General features: G+C 41.4%; 1 protein-coding gene across 1 annotated transcript; it reads left to right on the top strand.

The window, feature by feature from the left end:
• The first annotated feature begins 6,546 nt into the window (after positions 1-6,546).
• P2RY1 (purinergic receptor P2Y1) lies at positions 6,547-11,712 on the top strand. Its single transcript, XM_024560226.3, has 2 exons — positions 6,547-8,742; positions 10,846-11,712. The coding sequence occupies exon 1, from the start codon at positions 7,583-7,585 to the stop codon at positions 8,702-8,704; it is 1,122 nt and encodes a 373-aa protein (XP_024415994.1). The 5' UTR covers positions 6,547-7,582; the 3' UTR covers positions 8,705-8,742; positions 10,846-11,712.
• Positions 11,713-15,450: the final 3,738 nt, after the last annotated feature.

Here is a 15,450-nt window from a genome sequence, read left to right on the forward strand (position 1 = left end):
CTTCCCCTTCTGTTGAATACAACATACCACATAACATTCTCTTAGTGAATACTATAAAGACAATATTCTTCCTCAGCACAACTATATGCAAATTTTCCCTTTTTCTTTGTTTTTGTAGTTGACACTATTACAGATGCCCTATCACCCCCACTTGTGTGTGTGTGTGTGTGTTTAATAATAACTATAGTCAATAACCTTATCCTCCACTCCTGGACCACTTTTCCACACTTATTGGACACTAATTTCATGACATTGTAGGTATATCTTGGGAATATCTCTGGGGGTCTCCAGGCTATTAGTAATCTTTGTCTGTCTATAAATAAAAAGCATTGCGTTGTTAATGAAGCTCCACTTCCCCTTGCCACACTGTCCTTCACACATACATTTTCCCACTCCAAACCCTCACCAGTCTGCCAATTCCATCTTAGCACCTGCCAGTTTCTAGATGCTAATGTCTCATGGTTTCTCACTAAAGTAAATGATAACGTGTCCTATGGCCAAAATGCCATACCTGAGAAAAATGAACAAAGCTTTTAGCCATGACTGGTTAATGCAATCCCTGCAAATTTTTTCCAGCCTTGCTTTTCCACCTTCTCCTGAGGCACTAGTCATCTAAACCAAATTCACCTTCTCTGCTGCTCTTATGCTCATGTCAAACTCCTCATTTCCAGGGACTCAAATTACTGTAAATATGTCCCTTGGGCTCCTCTCAACTGAATTAGTAATTAGGGTCCCAGTGGAAATGACCATGACTTGGGGCTGGTTTCCATAAAGGAAGCAGAACTCATAATTTATCTTTGATTGAACAGAGACTTCCATTTTCCTAGTACAAATGCAAAGATTCTTTCTTTCTCTTTTCTTTCTTTCTTATTTCCTTCCTTCCTTCCTTCCTTCCTTCCTTCCTTTTTCTTTCTTTCCCTCCTCATACCTTTAGCAAAGATAAAATAGATCAGACAACAGTATTTTTCTGCCTTCTTCATTTATTCATTCTGCTCAGCTCTTCCATTTGCTCTATGGATCTCCACTTGGGTACTCTCACTGGTAGTTGACTCTCACCAACTTCTCTGCCACACCTGGTAGCTCCCAGGGTCCGTTCTCACCAGTCTTGGAGCATTGAGACTCTGCATGGCCTCAGATGTGCTCCTCTAGTCTGAGACTTTGGAGTTTGCCTGTCACAACTGCATTTCTTGAAACTTTTCTCTTCCTCCTCTGCCCTTCCCACCCACTAGTCACATCCATGGTCATATTGCTTTCTACACCAGAGGTAACTATTTCTTTAGTTGATCACATCCTCTCTGAACCCATATCTCCTCCTAAGAGAAGTAGCCCACCCTTCTCTTTTTTTGGAGTCAGCCATGGAGGAAGGCTTTGAGATTGCTCAGCCCTTCCATTTCTCCTCCAGGCCAAAGTGAGCTGGACCGTGTCAGTCCACATTCTTTTCCCAGCAATGTATTATTGGAAACAATGCTAGGCTATGAGTGGTCATGTTGAGTCACGTCCACATAGAGAGAAAGAAAACTTATCAGCACAGAGATGAGCCCTAAGCACTTTACACAATCACATCCTTACGGCTATCTTGTGACATAGTTGTTATTTGATAAGAACATTGACAGAGAACAGGTTTGGCAATATGTCTAGCTGTGCAGCTGTTAAGTTGCCCTGACTGACCTTTGAGCCCATCTTTGTCTTCTCTAAAATCATATGCTCTGAGCTAATACATAAAAAAAAAATTTCCAAATAGCCCATGACACATGTATGTCCAAGTTCAAGATTCCTAAACCTTTAAGGTATTTTAGTTATTGGATAGGAACCTATTCATTGGTTTTAAGTCCATCTAGCAAAGCAATGTCAGGCAAATCTTTGTCAACTGCAAGTTACTGTTTTCACATTGTTTTTTAATTCTCTGTTATTGTTTTCATACGTGAGGGAACGGGGCCACTTCACCTTAGCATGCTAACTGATTGGGTGCTTTCTTTGATCACTCAGATGTTTTTCCAGGAAGGTGTCCGAATTCTCTTATTATAAGAAGACTCTCTGGGGCTAGCTCATCCTGCCAGCCTTTCTACAAGACTCTAACCTAAAAAGATTATAAAATGGACACAATGGCTATTTATTTAAAGCTAGTGAACATTTTGAGTGCTTCTGGTGAAAACTTCTTATCAACTTTACAGAGAGCCAAATTCCAAAATCTAAAACATGAGCAACAACAACTATTATTAAGTTTAATATTAAAAACTGTGAAACACTCGGGACATAATTAAGATCAACACTTCAGGAGTGAACTAATGGAAGATGTGACAACATAAGAAAACAGGTATCTTTTATTTTTGCACATTTTCTTTTGCCTATTTGGAATTTAACTTATATAGTCAAAATATGGGCATACCAAAAGTCAACAATTTATATATGGCGGATATAATAAGGATGACAAATAACAAGTAACTCAAATAATGTCATATTCATATCCTTTCTGCTACCATGGAAACCCTCTATAAGTCCATGTTTATGGTGTAAGACTTCAGATATGTGTATCTGGCTCTGAACATATTTGTGTACCCACAGGCTTTATGAACATTTATTTCCCTGTCTTTTTGAAAAGATAAGTGTATAAGGAAACTGTAAAAGAACTGGCATGTAATGTAGCATTTCTAATCTGTTATCAGTAAATGTTGGAAGACGTGCCTTAGTGAACCCAGACAGGTCAGAGACAAAGAGAGCAAAGGGAACATTTACTGATAAGGATAATTAAAGGAAGACTGAGGCTCCAAAGTCAGAGCCTCTTATTCTGGATTTAACAAAATTCTTTCGGAAATATTATGAAGTGCCCAAGACTAGGGATTCAGGACTTCATATGGATGGGGATAAGGGAAGTAAATATTAAAGAGGGAGAACAGGAAAGCAGTTCCTTCAAGTGTTCTGGGAGCAAGAAACTTTCTGAAGGATGGAAGAAGAGATCAGTAGCCTGGGATTTTACAGGTTCCTGCAAGTGCTAGGGTACAGATAGAAAACCTAGCTCAGGGTCGTCTGCCAAAGGACAAATACTCAACACGGACACGCAGCCTGGTTCATCTCACCGCCTCCTACACCCCTCTCCTAACACCCACTGATTTAAAGCTAAAATATTGAAAAGCAATGCTCAGTGAAATTTCCTATTTCTAAGCAAGTGCCTTGTTTTCTCCTCCCCGCCCCCACACTTTCCTGCTGCCCCCTCCCTCCCATTTTCCGTCTCCCCGGTCTTTCCCAAGGCCTCCCTGGTCTCTTGGTCTCCTATTCTCTTTCCAACCTTGGAGCAACCCTGCTGTCTCCTCTTCTGTGTCCTCTACCCCTGCTGTAATTCTTAATGAAATAAATTTCAGGAAGTCCACTGATTGGATCCATGACAAGTGCATAATTTATAGGAGCAGCTGGGCCCTTCACAGCACAGGACAATCCTTTCATTCTTTCTCAGTTTGCTCCTCATCCACTTCCCACTTCCGTTCCACCTCAGGCCTCTTGCCTTCTCTTTCTTCATTGGGGGACACTGGCTGTGAACTCCTTAGACCCTTTCTTCTATTTCTTTCTCCTATTTTCTTCCTGGTGAACACAAGAGTTCCCTTACTTTCCTAAGGTATGTCTCAGGAGCTATCACATCTTACTTATTATAGTTAGAAGGATCTCTCAAAGGATGCTGTTAACTCCTAAATCAGGGTCCCAATGCCTCTTAACTGCGAAATCCTCACAGGCGTCCTGCCCATGGGCGCTCTCTTCTTTCACACTGCCACCCAAATTAGGGGTAGTATTTGTAGCATTATGTTTATGTAATCTCATATTTCTTAGTCTCAACTTTAAAGTTGAGACACTTTATATTTTCTGTTTATCCAAATTTTTTTTTTCTTTTTATGCTTGTGGCCCTTGATTAGACTTTTTTCAAAGATCTTTCCATCCTCGGGGACTGTTGGATTTTCTGTGACTTTTAGGGAAGGAGAAAGAAGTGATTTCCTAATAATGGTTATGAGAATCTCTGTAAATACAAGAAGGGCAGCCTTTTTGTTTATGAGTCTGAGGCTAAACAGATCTGACTTTCCCGTGATTGCAGGTCCTTCTCAGACCATATATAAATTGTCGGCTACTTTTCAAAGTGTGAGTAGAGAAATATAACATTTGGGAAGCCTGTTAAATGCTCTTTGACCATCAGCATTTTTCAAGAGCTGTCTCAAAATTTTCTCTCTTGATACAAGGCTCTGGGAATAACCTTTTCTATGTTCAACTGTAGCGATCACTAAAAGCTCATTTTCCTATCAATGCCCTGTCCTTGGGTGTATTACATCATAGAATCAGTGGTTAAATGTGTGGGCTTTCAGGATAGACGGCTTAGGCTTAACTCCCAGTTTTACTGTGTGGCCGTGGGAAAGTTACTTACCCTCTCTGTGCCTTAGTTTCACCACTCATAACATAGGAATACAATCACCAATTGCCATCATAGTATGTCTTTAAGGATTAAAGATGACAATTCTTGTTGGATATACACAGTGCTAAGTATATAAGAAAGGTTTATTATTATTACTATTGTTATATGTTATTATTATGGTTAGTTATGATGTTTTTTGGCATTTCCAGCTAAATAAGACAACTGGAGGTTTGGCATTTACGTCATTTATCAAATACAAAACAAATTAATACAAAGCATTTAGGGGAAGTCACTTAAATTTATATACCACGTTCTTTTCATACCTTTAAGGCATTTATAATTGCTATTCAAAGATCAATAAATACTGGCATGTTATTGGGTCTTAGTTTTTATTTTATTCTTTCACTAAATCTAGTCCAATGTTTTATAAATACATAGTTATCAACAAATAACTGAATACATGTAAATTATTTCCATAAGGCACACTTTTGATTTAAAATATAACTTAAATATATAGTTAAATAAGCTGAATGTAACAGCAGTGTTTATAAAATTTACCTTTTTAACATCATTAAAAAGAAGTCTGTGGTATACTCTGAACAACTATCTCCCCCGAATTCCAAGTACAGTGTCAAGTTTTCTGAATGTACTTAATGGTATTTGGACTAAGCGTACATTTGAAAACACTCACATTATGAGTTAATGCATTTGCAAAGGTCTTCTGAGTGAGGTTATATCCTCTTATGTTGCAAATGAAAAATGCAAAGCAGTGACGAGTTAGGAATTACTGAATACCGATGGAACTCTTAATGGTTTTCCTTGCTTCCTTCTCTCTCGTAATGAAACATCATCCCAGTTAGTGCCATCCCAATCGAACAATATGAAAATGTTAAGGTTCAGAATTATAGAATCACTTCATTTGGGAGATGAGTGAAAAATAAAAGGTAATCAAATCCAACTTCCTTATTGGATAGAAGAGAAGACAGAGGCCTGTAGCTTTCATTTCAATTAAGACATTTCAAAACAACATTCATGCCCTTTACTTGAGTTATTCACTCTAGCTTTAGCACTTTTTTTCATGCTGTTCAATTGACCACAGTTCAAAATACTATTGTGTTCACAATACCATGTTGTCCTTTCTATATGTGTCTCTCTAAAGGACCATTTGGGCCTTGTAGGCAATTTTTCTTTGTGTTATCAAAGCAGCTCTTGATTTTCCTGAGCACTTTTTAAAGAGAAAATTACCATGTAACATCTAGGACCAGAAAGAAATCTTTATGGTATGTGATTTGCAGATTTTTCCTTATGGATTCTTTTTTCCTCCAAGAGAAAAAGCCTTTGTAAATATTTCATATAAAGTATTCCACTAATTAGTAAATGTCAAGAAGTGCTAGGTTACATTCCTGTGTGGGCCCATTGAAATATGTCCCCGAACAGCTAATAATTCATCTACTTTCCAATTAAACTTAAATACAATTTTGAAATGTATTGGCTAAATTTTTGATGCAATCAAGCCATGAAAACAAGTTTTTCAAAAAACCGTAGTATTTAAGGAAGTCCCAACTTATATTGTTAAGGTACTTACTAGAGATAATTGTGACTAATCACTTAAAAGACAGGATTGGTAATAATCCCCCAAACAATACCTTAACCACTCTGGATTCTAATGGTCCTTTACATCTATTTTATATAAAGCATATTTAATATTCAAGTTATTTCTAAAACAATATTTTAAAATTACTTTTTATTGCAGCCTCCGATCATTAATGAAATGTACTGCACAGGAGAGTTTGGGGAACTTGCGTTGTCGGCAGGGGATAGGTATCAAGTTGAACTGTGCTGGGGCAACGTATACTATAAACTAATATTTTTACAGAGCCCTTTTAGAAATTCTCAAGTTGACGTTACCAGTGGTGTCTGTTTATTAGCACTTGGTTAATTGAGAACATCAATATTGAAAAAAAAAAAAGCACAAAGCAGACTAGAAGGGCAGAAAGAGATTATCCTCGCCCCCCTCCCAACAGTCTCGCCTTTAAAAGCTGGGGCTCTCTTGGACTACAGGTTCCTGCTTGTGCCAGGAATCTGGTCTCGGTGCAGAGGCGCAGGGCAAAGCCAGGGCGTTCCCGGCGGGGCACGGCCGGCTGCTAGGAACGTGCGAACACCTGGCGTGTTCTCGAGGGCCCGAGAGACTTCTGCCTCGGAGGGGTGGGTTCTAGGACTGCAGGCAGGAGGCTCTCAGCCGTCAGAAGGGTTTCCTGTGTGTCAGCAACTTCACTTTGCCGAGATAGTGGCGGAAGAGCGAAGGCAGCCCTCGCTGCCAATCGCTCCCCGGCAGCCAACCCTGACCCGGCGCGCCCCCAGTCCTCGCCGCCGACTCCGTAGCAGCGGCGAGGCAGGCGTGGGGCGCGCCCGCCACTGCGGACACTGGATTCCCAGAAAACGCCCTGGGTTCGGGGCGACTCTGGGGCAGAGCCCGGGCGGGTGGCCGGGCGGCTCGGTGGAGACACGCCCCTCGCCTCCCGCGGAGCGCCCGGGTGCCCAAACTCCGCCCACCCGCGCCGGGAGCCCGGCGCTCTCCGCCTGCCCCGGGCACTCGGGACCTTGCAGGGCCTCCAGAAGGGCCCCGGAGCAGTACTGAAGGCAATCGGAGGCGATCTCAAAGTGCACGGGTCTGCAGCCAGGAGGAAGCGGCGCGGACCGCGGGTCGAGCCGTTCGCTTGCAAGGTTGGGAGTTTGGGAGTACGAAGATGCCCAAACGAAGTTGATCTTCGGGGGAAGGAGGCTGGGGAACTTCGTCCCGGTGCCGGAGCGCAGCACGTGAGTTTGGCCGGACCCGGCTGAGCCTCCGGCGAGGCTAGCCACCCCTCGGGAAAGCGCAATCGGAAAGTTGTTAGAGGCTGGCGGTGCCCTGCGCTCCCCCCTGTGTAATTTAGGCGCTGCCAGCCGGACTGGGAAGTTGCTGGCCCGCCCGCCAGCCTGGTTCGGTCCCGGTCTCGGGCGGATTTCATGGCCCCCAGCGAACGTGGAGCCGGAGCCAGCGTGGGCGAGCCCCCGCGCGCCCCCTCCCGCGGGGATCCCCGGTGCCCGCTCCCTTCCGCTCGCCCGCTTTTCCGATGCTCGCAGCTCCCCTCGCCGCCGCCGCCCTCACGCCGCCGCTTGTCCCTTGGAGCCGCCGCCTAAGTCCGGGAGGACAGAATGACCGAGGCGCTGTGGTCGGCTGTCCCCAACGGGACGGACGCCGCCTTTCTGGCCAGCCCGGGCTCTCCCTGGGGGAACAGCACGGTCGCCTCCGTCGCCGCTGTCACCCCCACCTATACATGCTCGCTGACCAAGACGGGCTTCCAGTTCTACTACCTGCCGGCTGTCTACATCTTGGTGTTCATCATCGGCTTCCTGGGCAACAGCGTGGCCATCTGGATGTTCGTCTTCCACATGAAGCCGTGGAGCGGCATCTCCGTGTACATGTTCAACTTGGCCTTGGCCGACTTCTTGTACGTGCTGACTCTGCCCGCGCTCATCTTCTACTACTTCAATAAGACCGACTGGATCTTCGGGGATGCCATGTGCAAGCTGCAGAGGTTCATCTTCCACGTGAACCTCTACGGCAGCATCTTGTTCCTAACCTGCATCAGTGTGCACCGCTACAGCGGCGTGGTGTACCCGCTCAAGTCCCTGGGCAGGCTCAAGAAGAAGAACGCCGTCTACATCAGCGTGCTCGTGTGGCTCGTGGTGGTCGTGGGGATCTCCCCCATCCTCTTCTACACCGGCACCCAGCTCCGCAAAAACAAAACCACCACCTGCTACGACACCACCTCAGACGAGTACCTGCGAAGCTATTTCATCTACAGCATGTGCACGACCGTGGCCATGTTCTGTGTCCCCTTGGTGCTGATTCTGGGCTGTTATGGATTAATCGTGAAGGCTTTGATTTACAACGACCTGGACAACTCACCTCTGAGGAGGAAATCGATTTACCTGGTGATTATTGTACTGACTGTTTTTGGTGTGTCCTACATCCCTTTCCATGTAATGAAAACGATGAATTTGAGGGCCCGGCTGGATTTTCAGACCCCAGAAATGTGTGCTTTCAATGACAGGGTTTATGCTACTTATCAGGTGACAAGAGGTCTCGCAAGTCTCAACAGCTGTGTGGATCCCATTCTCTATTTCTTGGCAGGAGATACTTTCAGAAGGAGGCTCTCCCGAGCCACCAGGAAAGCCTCCAGAAGAAGTGAGGCAAATTTGCAGTCCAAGAGTGAAGACATGACCCTCAATATTTTATCCGAGTTCAAGCAGAATGGAGATACAAGCTTGTGAAGACACAAGACTCCCCAGACACCCTCTGTTGTAACATGGTAGGATCCTTAATAGAGCTGTGTGCTCCCCCCACCCCCTTTAAGTTTCCAAAAGTTTAGAGAAAAATCATACCAAGAAATTAGTGAGTTGAAAGAAGCATAGAACTGGAAATGTCCACACACATATTTAAGTTTGGTTGGGTTTGTTCTCAAGACCTCCCTTCTTTCTTACCAGAAGTGTGTATAATAAAAGAATTCTACTCTAGTTAAATATTTACCTTCTCTTCTGCCTTTAAAATTTACAAGCGTTTCTGTGTAAAGTGCACTTGAGTATTGGAGCTATTTTGCTATTAATAATTTCTCCAAGAAAATTGACCATCTGAAACCTAAGGTTACAATTCATCTAGTCTTTAATGTTTTTAATAACCCATGGGGTGACCAAATTGAAGCTCTGCCTTCTCCAAGTTAGAGAATATAGCAAAGTGCTAAGTTCGATTCATTCAATATCAGGTGAACAGGGATCTTAGCTGGGTGTCATTTTGGGTCCTATTAGTGTGGGTGGTAACTGACTGAGTTTCTTGGAGGCTTGAATAGACAAGGAAAGCCAATGAATTTAAAAGCCTAAAAAGGGATTGTTCATTTACTTCTGGAAAACTGCTCACTCTGTGTTGGATGCTAAGTGTTTGAGGATGGAAGCCTGCATGTATTATCCACAGGTAAAATGCATTCAAAATCATCAAAGTGCTGGTACTTTCCTTGTAAACACCGTGAACTCTGTTAGACTTCCTGTGACAAAGAGCGTTTCCTTGCATCACTGCTGCTGGAGTTTGTTTGTGTTCCAGTGCAGATGCTCACTCACATCTGTGAAAACAGTTCTGAAAAATCACAGATAAATTACAGACCAAAGCAGAATAACTGTCCGCAAGTCGAGGGCTGTTGGGCAGGAGGATGGTGTTATCAGAGGGAGAGTGGTTACAGTCAGTCACAGCGCGTTTTCCAGAAGCATATTCGAAAACGTAGGAGGCAACAGGGAGTGGGAGGAGGCATTTTTAGATTAAGGACTTTAAATTAAAGTCATGGTGTAAAGGTGCTTTTTGCTTCTTTGAAATGATGGAAAACATTAAATGCAATGAAAAGAAGGTGGAATTTGTGAAGGTTGTGTTGGTGGAGAGCTACAATCCTTTATTAGATCTTATATCCTCATATTTAAAGGGAAAAAATTGAAATATATGAGAAAGTGATATAAGGATAATTAAATGTTAAGTACCTAAGGTACCCCAATAGTGAAAAGTAAGTTGTACAAACTACTCAATCACACCGTTAACAGTTTGTAAGAGGAGACCACTGGGCAGTGTTTCTTTTATATTCTTTTCTCTGCCAAGCAGTAAGGAGAAATATGTAAAATATTTCAATAGTTTTAATAACATTTTAATGAGTATTGAATTGCTGCATTTCTAGCCCTTAAAACTTTAAATTCTATGTAATGTAGAATAATGAGATGAGGCAACACAACTGACAGCTCCAAACAAATAAATCCGGTGTCAAAAGGATGTGAAAACTTCAATAAAGCCAACATCAGAGTCTGCCACTCCTAGTGGAATAACTTGTTTGAAAGCCCTTTAGAACTAAAATCTTTGGGGGCTGTGTCTTAGGGCAAGAACCCGTGGCACACAGTGACAGGTAAGTCAGGGATTGATTTCAGTTGGTGCAATACCTGGATAGATTGTGGGTTTATGAGACCTTCAGTTTCTTCTTCGAATTACTTCAGTGTATCCAGTCTCAGGCCAATGAAGAAAAACTGTGTTTAGCTTTCTAAAAAGTGGTTCTTTTTCTACATGTTCAGTATTAATGCACAGAATCATTATAGAAGAAACATTTTAAATGTCTCACTTACACCTACTCATTTTGAGGAAAGAGGAGGTTTAGCTAGGTTCTCAGTTGTTTAGGGTCCTATAGGATTGTCTGCTGTGGAATCCTCAAGGAAGAAATCTAAAATATGTTATCACCATATTGTCCCTGTCAGGCATCATATTCAGTGAGACAAGTTTAATATCACTGAATTGAACAAAATGAACATTTCAAAGAGATCCTTAAACTCAAAGGCCAATGGAACACATTTCTGTAGTGTTTCCTCATCATTTACTTCAGTTTTCTTGCTTTTAGGTCTCAGAATGCCCAGCCTGATTTTACAGTCTGTGCGAAGGACAATTGTTTCAGCTACCAGAGAACTTTCTTATGGAGAGTGGATCCATTGAGGAGGTGGACAGTGACTAGAAAGGTCCTTTTCCTTCTTGGCATGTTTTTTTTTTTTTTTTTCAGAGTGCTTCTTCTTTAGCTTCGTGCATCACGCAGTAGACAATAGTGACATGTGAATGCATGTCAGATAGAAACAGGAATGATCTCGCTAACTCCTTCCAGGCAAAAAAGCTCTCTGGGAAGCGTCTGTGTTCGTGGTGAAAACATAAAGAGGGTCAGGATGAAGCAGTGATCTTAAAATCTGATTCTTGACATGTGATGATATTATTAAGTATTTTAATGAAAACAGAAGTCTGTTGGCATTTTGATGAAAGAACTGATGAAATCATAGGATTTATCAGTTAACTCAATTTCACAATACAAAACTATTTTAATGCTAAGTTCAAGGTGTTCTATGGCACACAAAGTACATCTTTGACTCTTTGAACATCAACATGTTTGCATTGCAATGGTAAAAAAGACAAACCAAAAAGAGATCCAGCATGAGTAGAATTCAGAGTTAAAACCATGACATTGCCAGTTGGCCAGCTTTGGAACTGTGACCCTTTCAAGACCATTCTTTGTATTTCAAAGGTTGGGTGACATCTAGCTGTTGGAGCCTTGGGGGATGTGGAAACATTAGAACTGCAGACAGCCAGAGGTGTGTGAAATCTGCTGCTATGCTTTGCAGGACTCTTCAATTCCAGTCCTTGGCTAAAGAGTCTCATGAAATCCACCCATTGTTATGTGGACCTACAACTTGTAAATTTTCTCAGTCCCCTTCAGCAGTACCTTACCTTGCTTTTGGATACAAAAGAGGTGAGTGCTTAGAGCATCTGGGATAGCACTGGTGACAATAGAGACATGTAACTAGTTAGAGATCTACTGAAGCTTTCACCTTGCTGGTCAAATTGTGGCTGTCATAATAGTATTTATTAATGAAGCTTACAGTTCTTCACTTGTACAGATTGAAAGACTTTCTTGGAAGGTCCAACATACTGATGTAAATTCTATTTATTACAGTGTATAATATTAATGTCCCACTGGTATATTTTACATAATATATGATACATAGATAAGATGAGTTATTGTAAATTATGATGCTTTTCAAGTATTAGTATCTTGAAATGTTTGTCTTCAGATTTTTTGACCTAAAATATGAAAATCTGTGATACAAGTGGTTAATTCTCTCTAGAAAAGCTTTTGCACGTTTTTCTTTTTACTTAAACTTCTTTCTATACAGACGGAATTTGTCGTCAAACTATCATAAGATCAATAGCAAGTACAACACATCTGTGTCTGTATTGTCTACATTTTATATAATATTATAGAAAAGTTTATATTGCCTTTTAAGAACATTTAGAATTGTGCCCTCAAATATGATCAGAACTTTTATTTCCAAATGCAATATACTTGTCTTAAATTCAAAATAGATCTCTTACGTGTTAGAAGTCTGGTGGGATGCGCATTATCAATGTCACATTAGAATTTAAAGAAAAACTTTAAGGAGATGGAGAGAGAAAGAGGCAGCTGGTGTAATCAGTAACTGTGCTCGGTTCTTACATTTTTGTGCTGTGTTTCTTTGTAAGATAAAATAGTATAATCTTAATTTCTTGGAGGGGGAGTTTCTAAGTAACACACTACTAGCAAGTTTAACACTGCTATTAATTTTAAGCTGTTTGTTCAGTTGATTAATTCCAAGTTTAATAGTGATGACTGTATTATTGTATATTTGGCTGCTGAATGGTTACATTTTTTATTCTGTTGTACATTGTATTATATACATAATGACAAATTAATATGAAGGGGAATATATGTGACATATCAAAATTTGTGAATTTGAATTCTAGTATGTTTCAGTGCTTTTGCAAAAATGTTTATTTTTGTATTATCTGTGATTTAATATAGATAATTGACTAGGTTTCTTTGTGATCATTAATGCCATTAAATGAGCGGTATGGAAACAGTATTACTTGACATTTTGTGCTTCCTCAGGTTTATCTAAATCAATGGTAGCTTAACAGATTCCCAACTAATTGTGCACAATTGTTTTATTCAAAAGGAATGTACATTTCCTATACGTTTGCATGCAGGAGTGTACAATATCGTGTGTGTGTGTGTGTCCAAGGCATGGCAGCCGACTTTGCATCTGCTCCTGATAATAACAGCAGAGCCTGGATATAATCGCGGTCACTAGAACTGTACCTACAATAGACAACTACAACTAAAAAGTCTCAATAAAACTATGAAATGTGGTCTGATGACTTCTATGTTATTATGCTATTAATACTCACTAGTTTCCCCAGATTTTGACGCGTACCATTATAACACCTGGCAAATACTGCCAGGTGTGTAGAATTAATGCAGACATTTCTTAAGGTATAGGCCGCACTGTGAAATAGTGAAGTATTAAAGAACAAATCCTGGCACATGATAATTGATAAAATTGTCATTATTTGATATTATTAATAGGAATGTGGCCTAACTCTTTGAGGAAAATACTAGATGTAACCTTAGTCCATATTTCTCATACTAGCATTCTGTATTTAAAATGTTAGCTGTAATCTTCTCTCTAATTTATAATCTATGCAGGTAATCTTACTAATAAGAATCTTTTGCAGTTTCTGTTCATTAGCGTACCTTACCTCCTTCTGTCAAGCTTATTACAAAATGCGTATCAGGTGCTGTGCAGTGCAGACGTGTATAACGGAATGAGAGCTTGCTTAAAGTGCTGCTGTTTTCCCTCAGTGTCCCACGGTAAGGGCCCAGTGGCCCAGCACTGGGTGTTCTGGTTGTCTGCTGACGGGGGCCCGTCACAGACCCCTGTGAGTGGACAAGTGCAAATCTCTTGCAGTCTTCAAAGTATTTCTAATTCAGTTTTAACTCCTTCAGTAGCTGTACTGCCCAGACTTACCACCTGGGAGTCCTCATTTATTAACATCAACTTTGGTAGAGTTTTGGGGGTGTGTACGCATGCATATGTGTGTACGTTTATTTAGTGCACACAAATTACACAGATAATTATTTTTCCGACTGAAGAGAATTTACCATAAAGCTTTGAGCTCCTTTTTATTTTCAAAACCATTTTGCGGTTGGAGTGCAGAGACCCTTCTCTCTCCACAAGTAAGTATACTGCGTTTAAATTCCCTTTTACTTTAATGGACTAGTGAGTAAGTTTGTGCTGTCTTTTCAGGAAGCTTAGAATTTTGCCCCCAAATATGATCAGAGTTTCCATTTCCCAATGCGGAAAGCTTATCCTAAATTCAAAGTAGATCTGTTATGGTATGGAAGCCTGACTGGATGGGGCATTAAAGACAAAACAGATGTGACTGGAAATCCATGTTAATGTTAGTAGGTTGCTTGCTTTAAGCTTCCAAGGTTATATAGTGCTTCAGGGTAGATCCTGCAGACTGACATTCCCAGCCAGCGTTGTTCTGGGACTGAGAGCTGGTGGTCCGAACGACAGTTGTGGTTGGGCACAAGGCATCTGGGCTGAGCAGCTGACGAAGCTGCAGCCCCTCGGAAGCAAACATGGGTGTGGAGGCAGCCAGTACCGCACGGAGGGGGGAAGTGTGCTGCCCTTCCTGATTACCTGATGGAAATCACCTGCGTGAAGGTAGAACCTCCTTGATAGATTTAAACAGAAAGAAACCTTGGCGATGATCCAATCCCACCACCTCGGTGTGCTGGAGAGCCAAGTTTTTACATTCACAGGTGGAGTGAGCAAAAGACTCGGGATTTTCGCTCCCATGAAAACATTCCTTGCACATCCCAGGGCTCTTCAGACGGTGGATTTTGACCCATTAGTGTGTCAGGAAATTAGTACAGGGGGTTATGACCAGCACTTTAACAGAACAATAGAATAGGAGAGATCAGAGTCTGTAACTTAGAGAGTGAGCTTTGTGACTTTAACTTCAGACACACACACACACACACAACACAACACATTTAAGTACTTGTGTCTTGGGTCTCAGTGGACTTTTGATTCCTTCCAAAGGACCTGGTCAAAAAAGCTCAAAAACTACACCTTTCCCAAAGAAATTATTAAAGCGATATTAAGCCTACATCTAAGAATGGTTATAACCGACATTCAGATTTATGTAGATTTTGGTAACTTAATTCTTCATACTATTTCATCAGGTTTAAGCAATTAACAGCAAAACAGCAAACGTTCATTATGTTTAAGAGCATCGATTTGGGGTACTCCGTTTTGAACCCACCTCTGCCTCTTACAACTTGTATACCCTGGGCAAGTTATTTAAATCCTCTTGGCTGTGGGTTCCTACACTATAAAATGGGCATGATAACTTGCAGCTCATAGGGTGTTGGAAGAATCAATGAAATGAAACATGCAGAGCACCTACTATGTAATACACACTGAATGAATGGTAGCTATATACCATTCTTGAGGTTGCTAAGGATTTTACCAGTTCACGTACTGCTTTGTTTTATTGTTTCTATTTCTATTGATATTAATATTTCTATTGTCTTTCATGCCATGGAAGCTTTGTGGGTCTCCTGGAAACACACATT

Source organism: Desmodus rotundus, chromosome 2 (assembly GCF_022682495.2).
Source record: "Desmodus rotundus isolate HL8 chromosome 2, HLdesRot8A.1, whole genome shotgun sequence".
In the NCBI taxonomy this organism is placed as follows: Eukaryota; Metazoa; Chordata; class Mammalia; order Chiroptera; family Phyllostomidae; genus Desmodus; species Desmodus rotundus.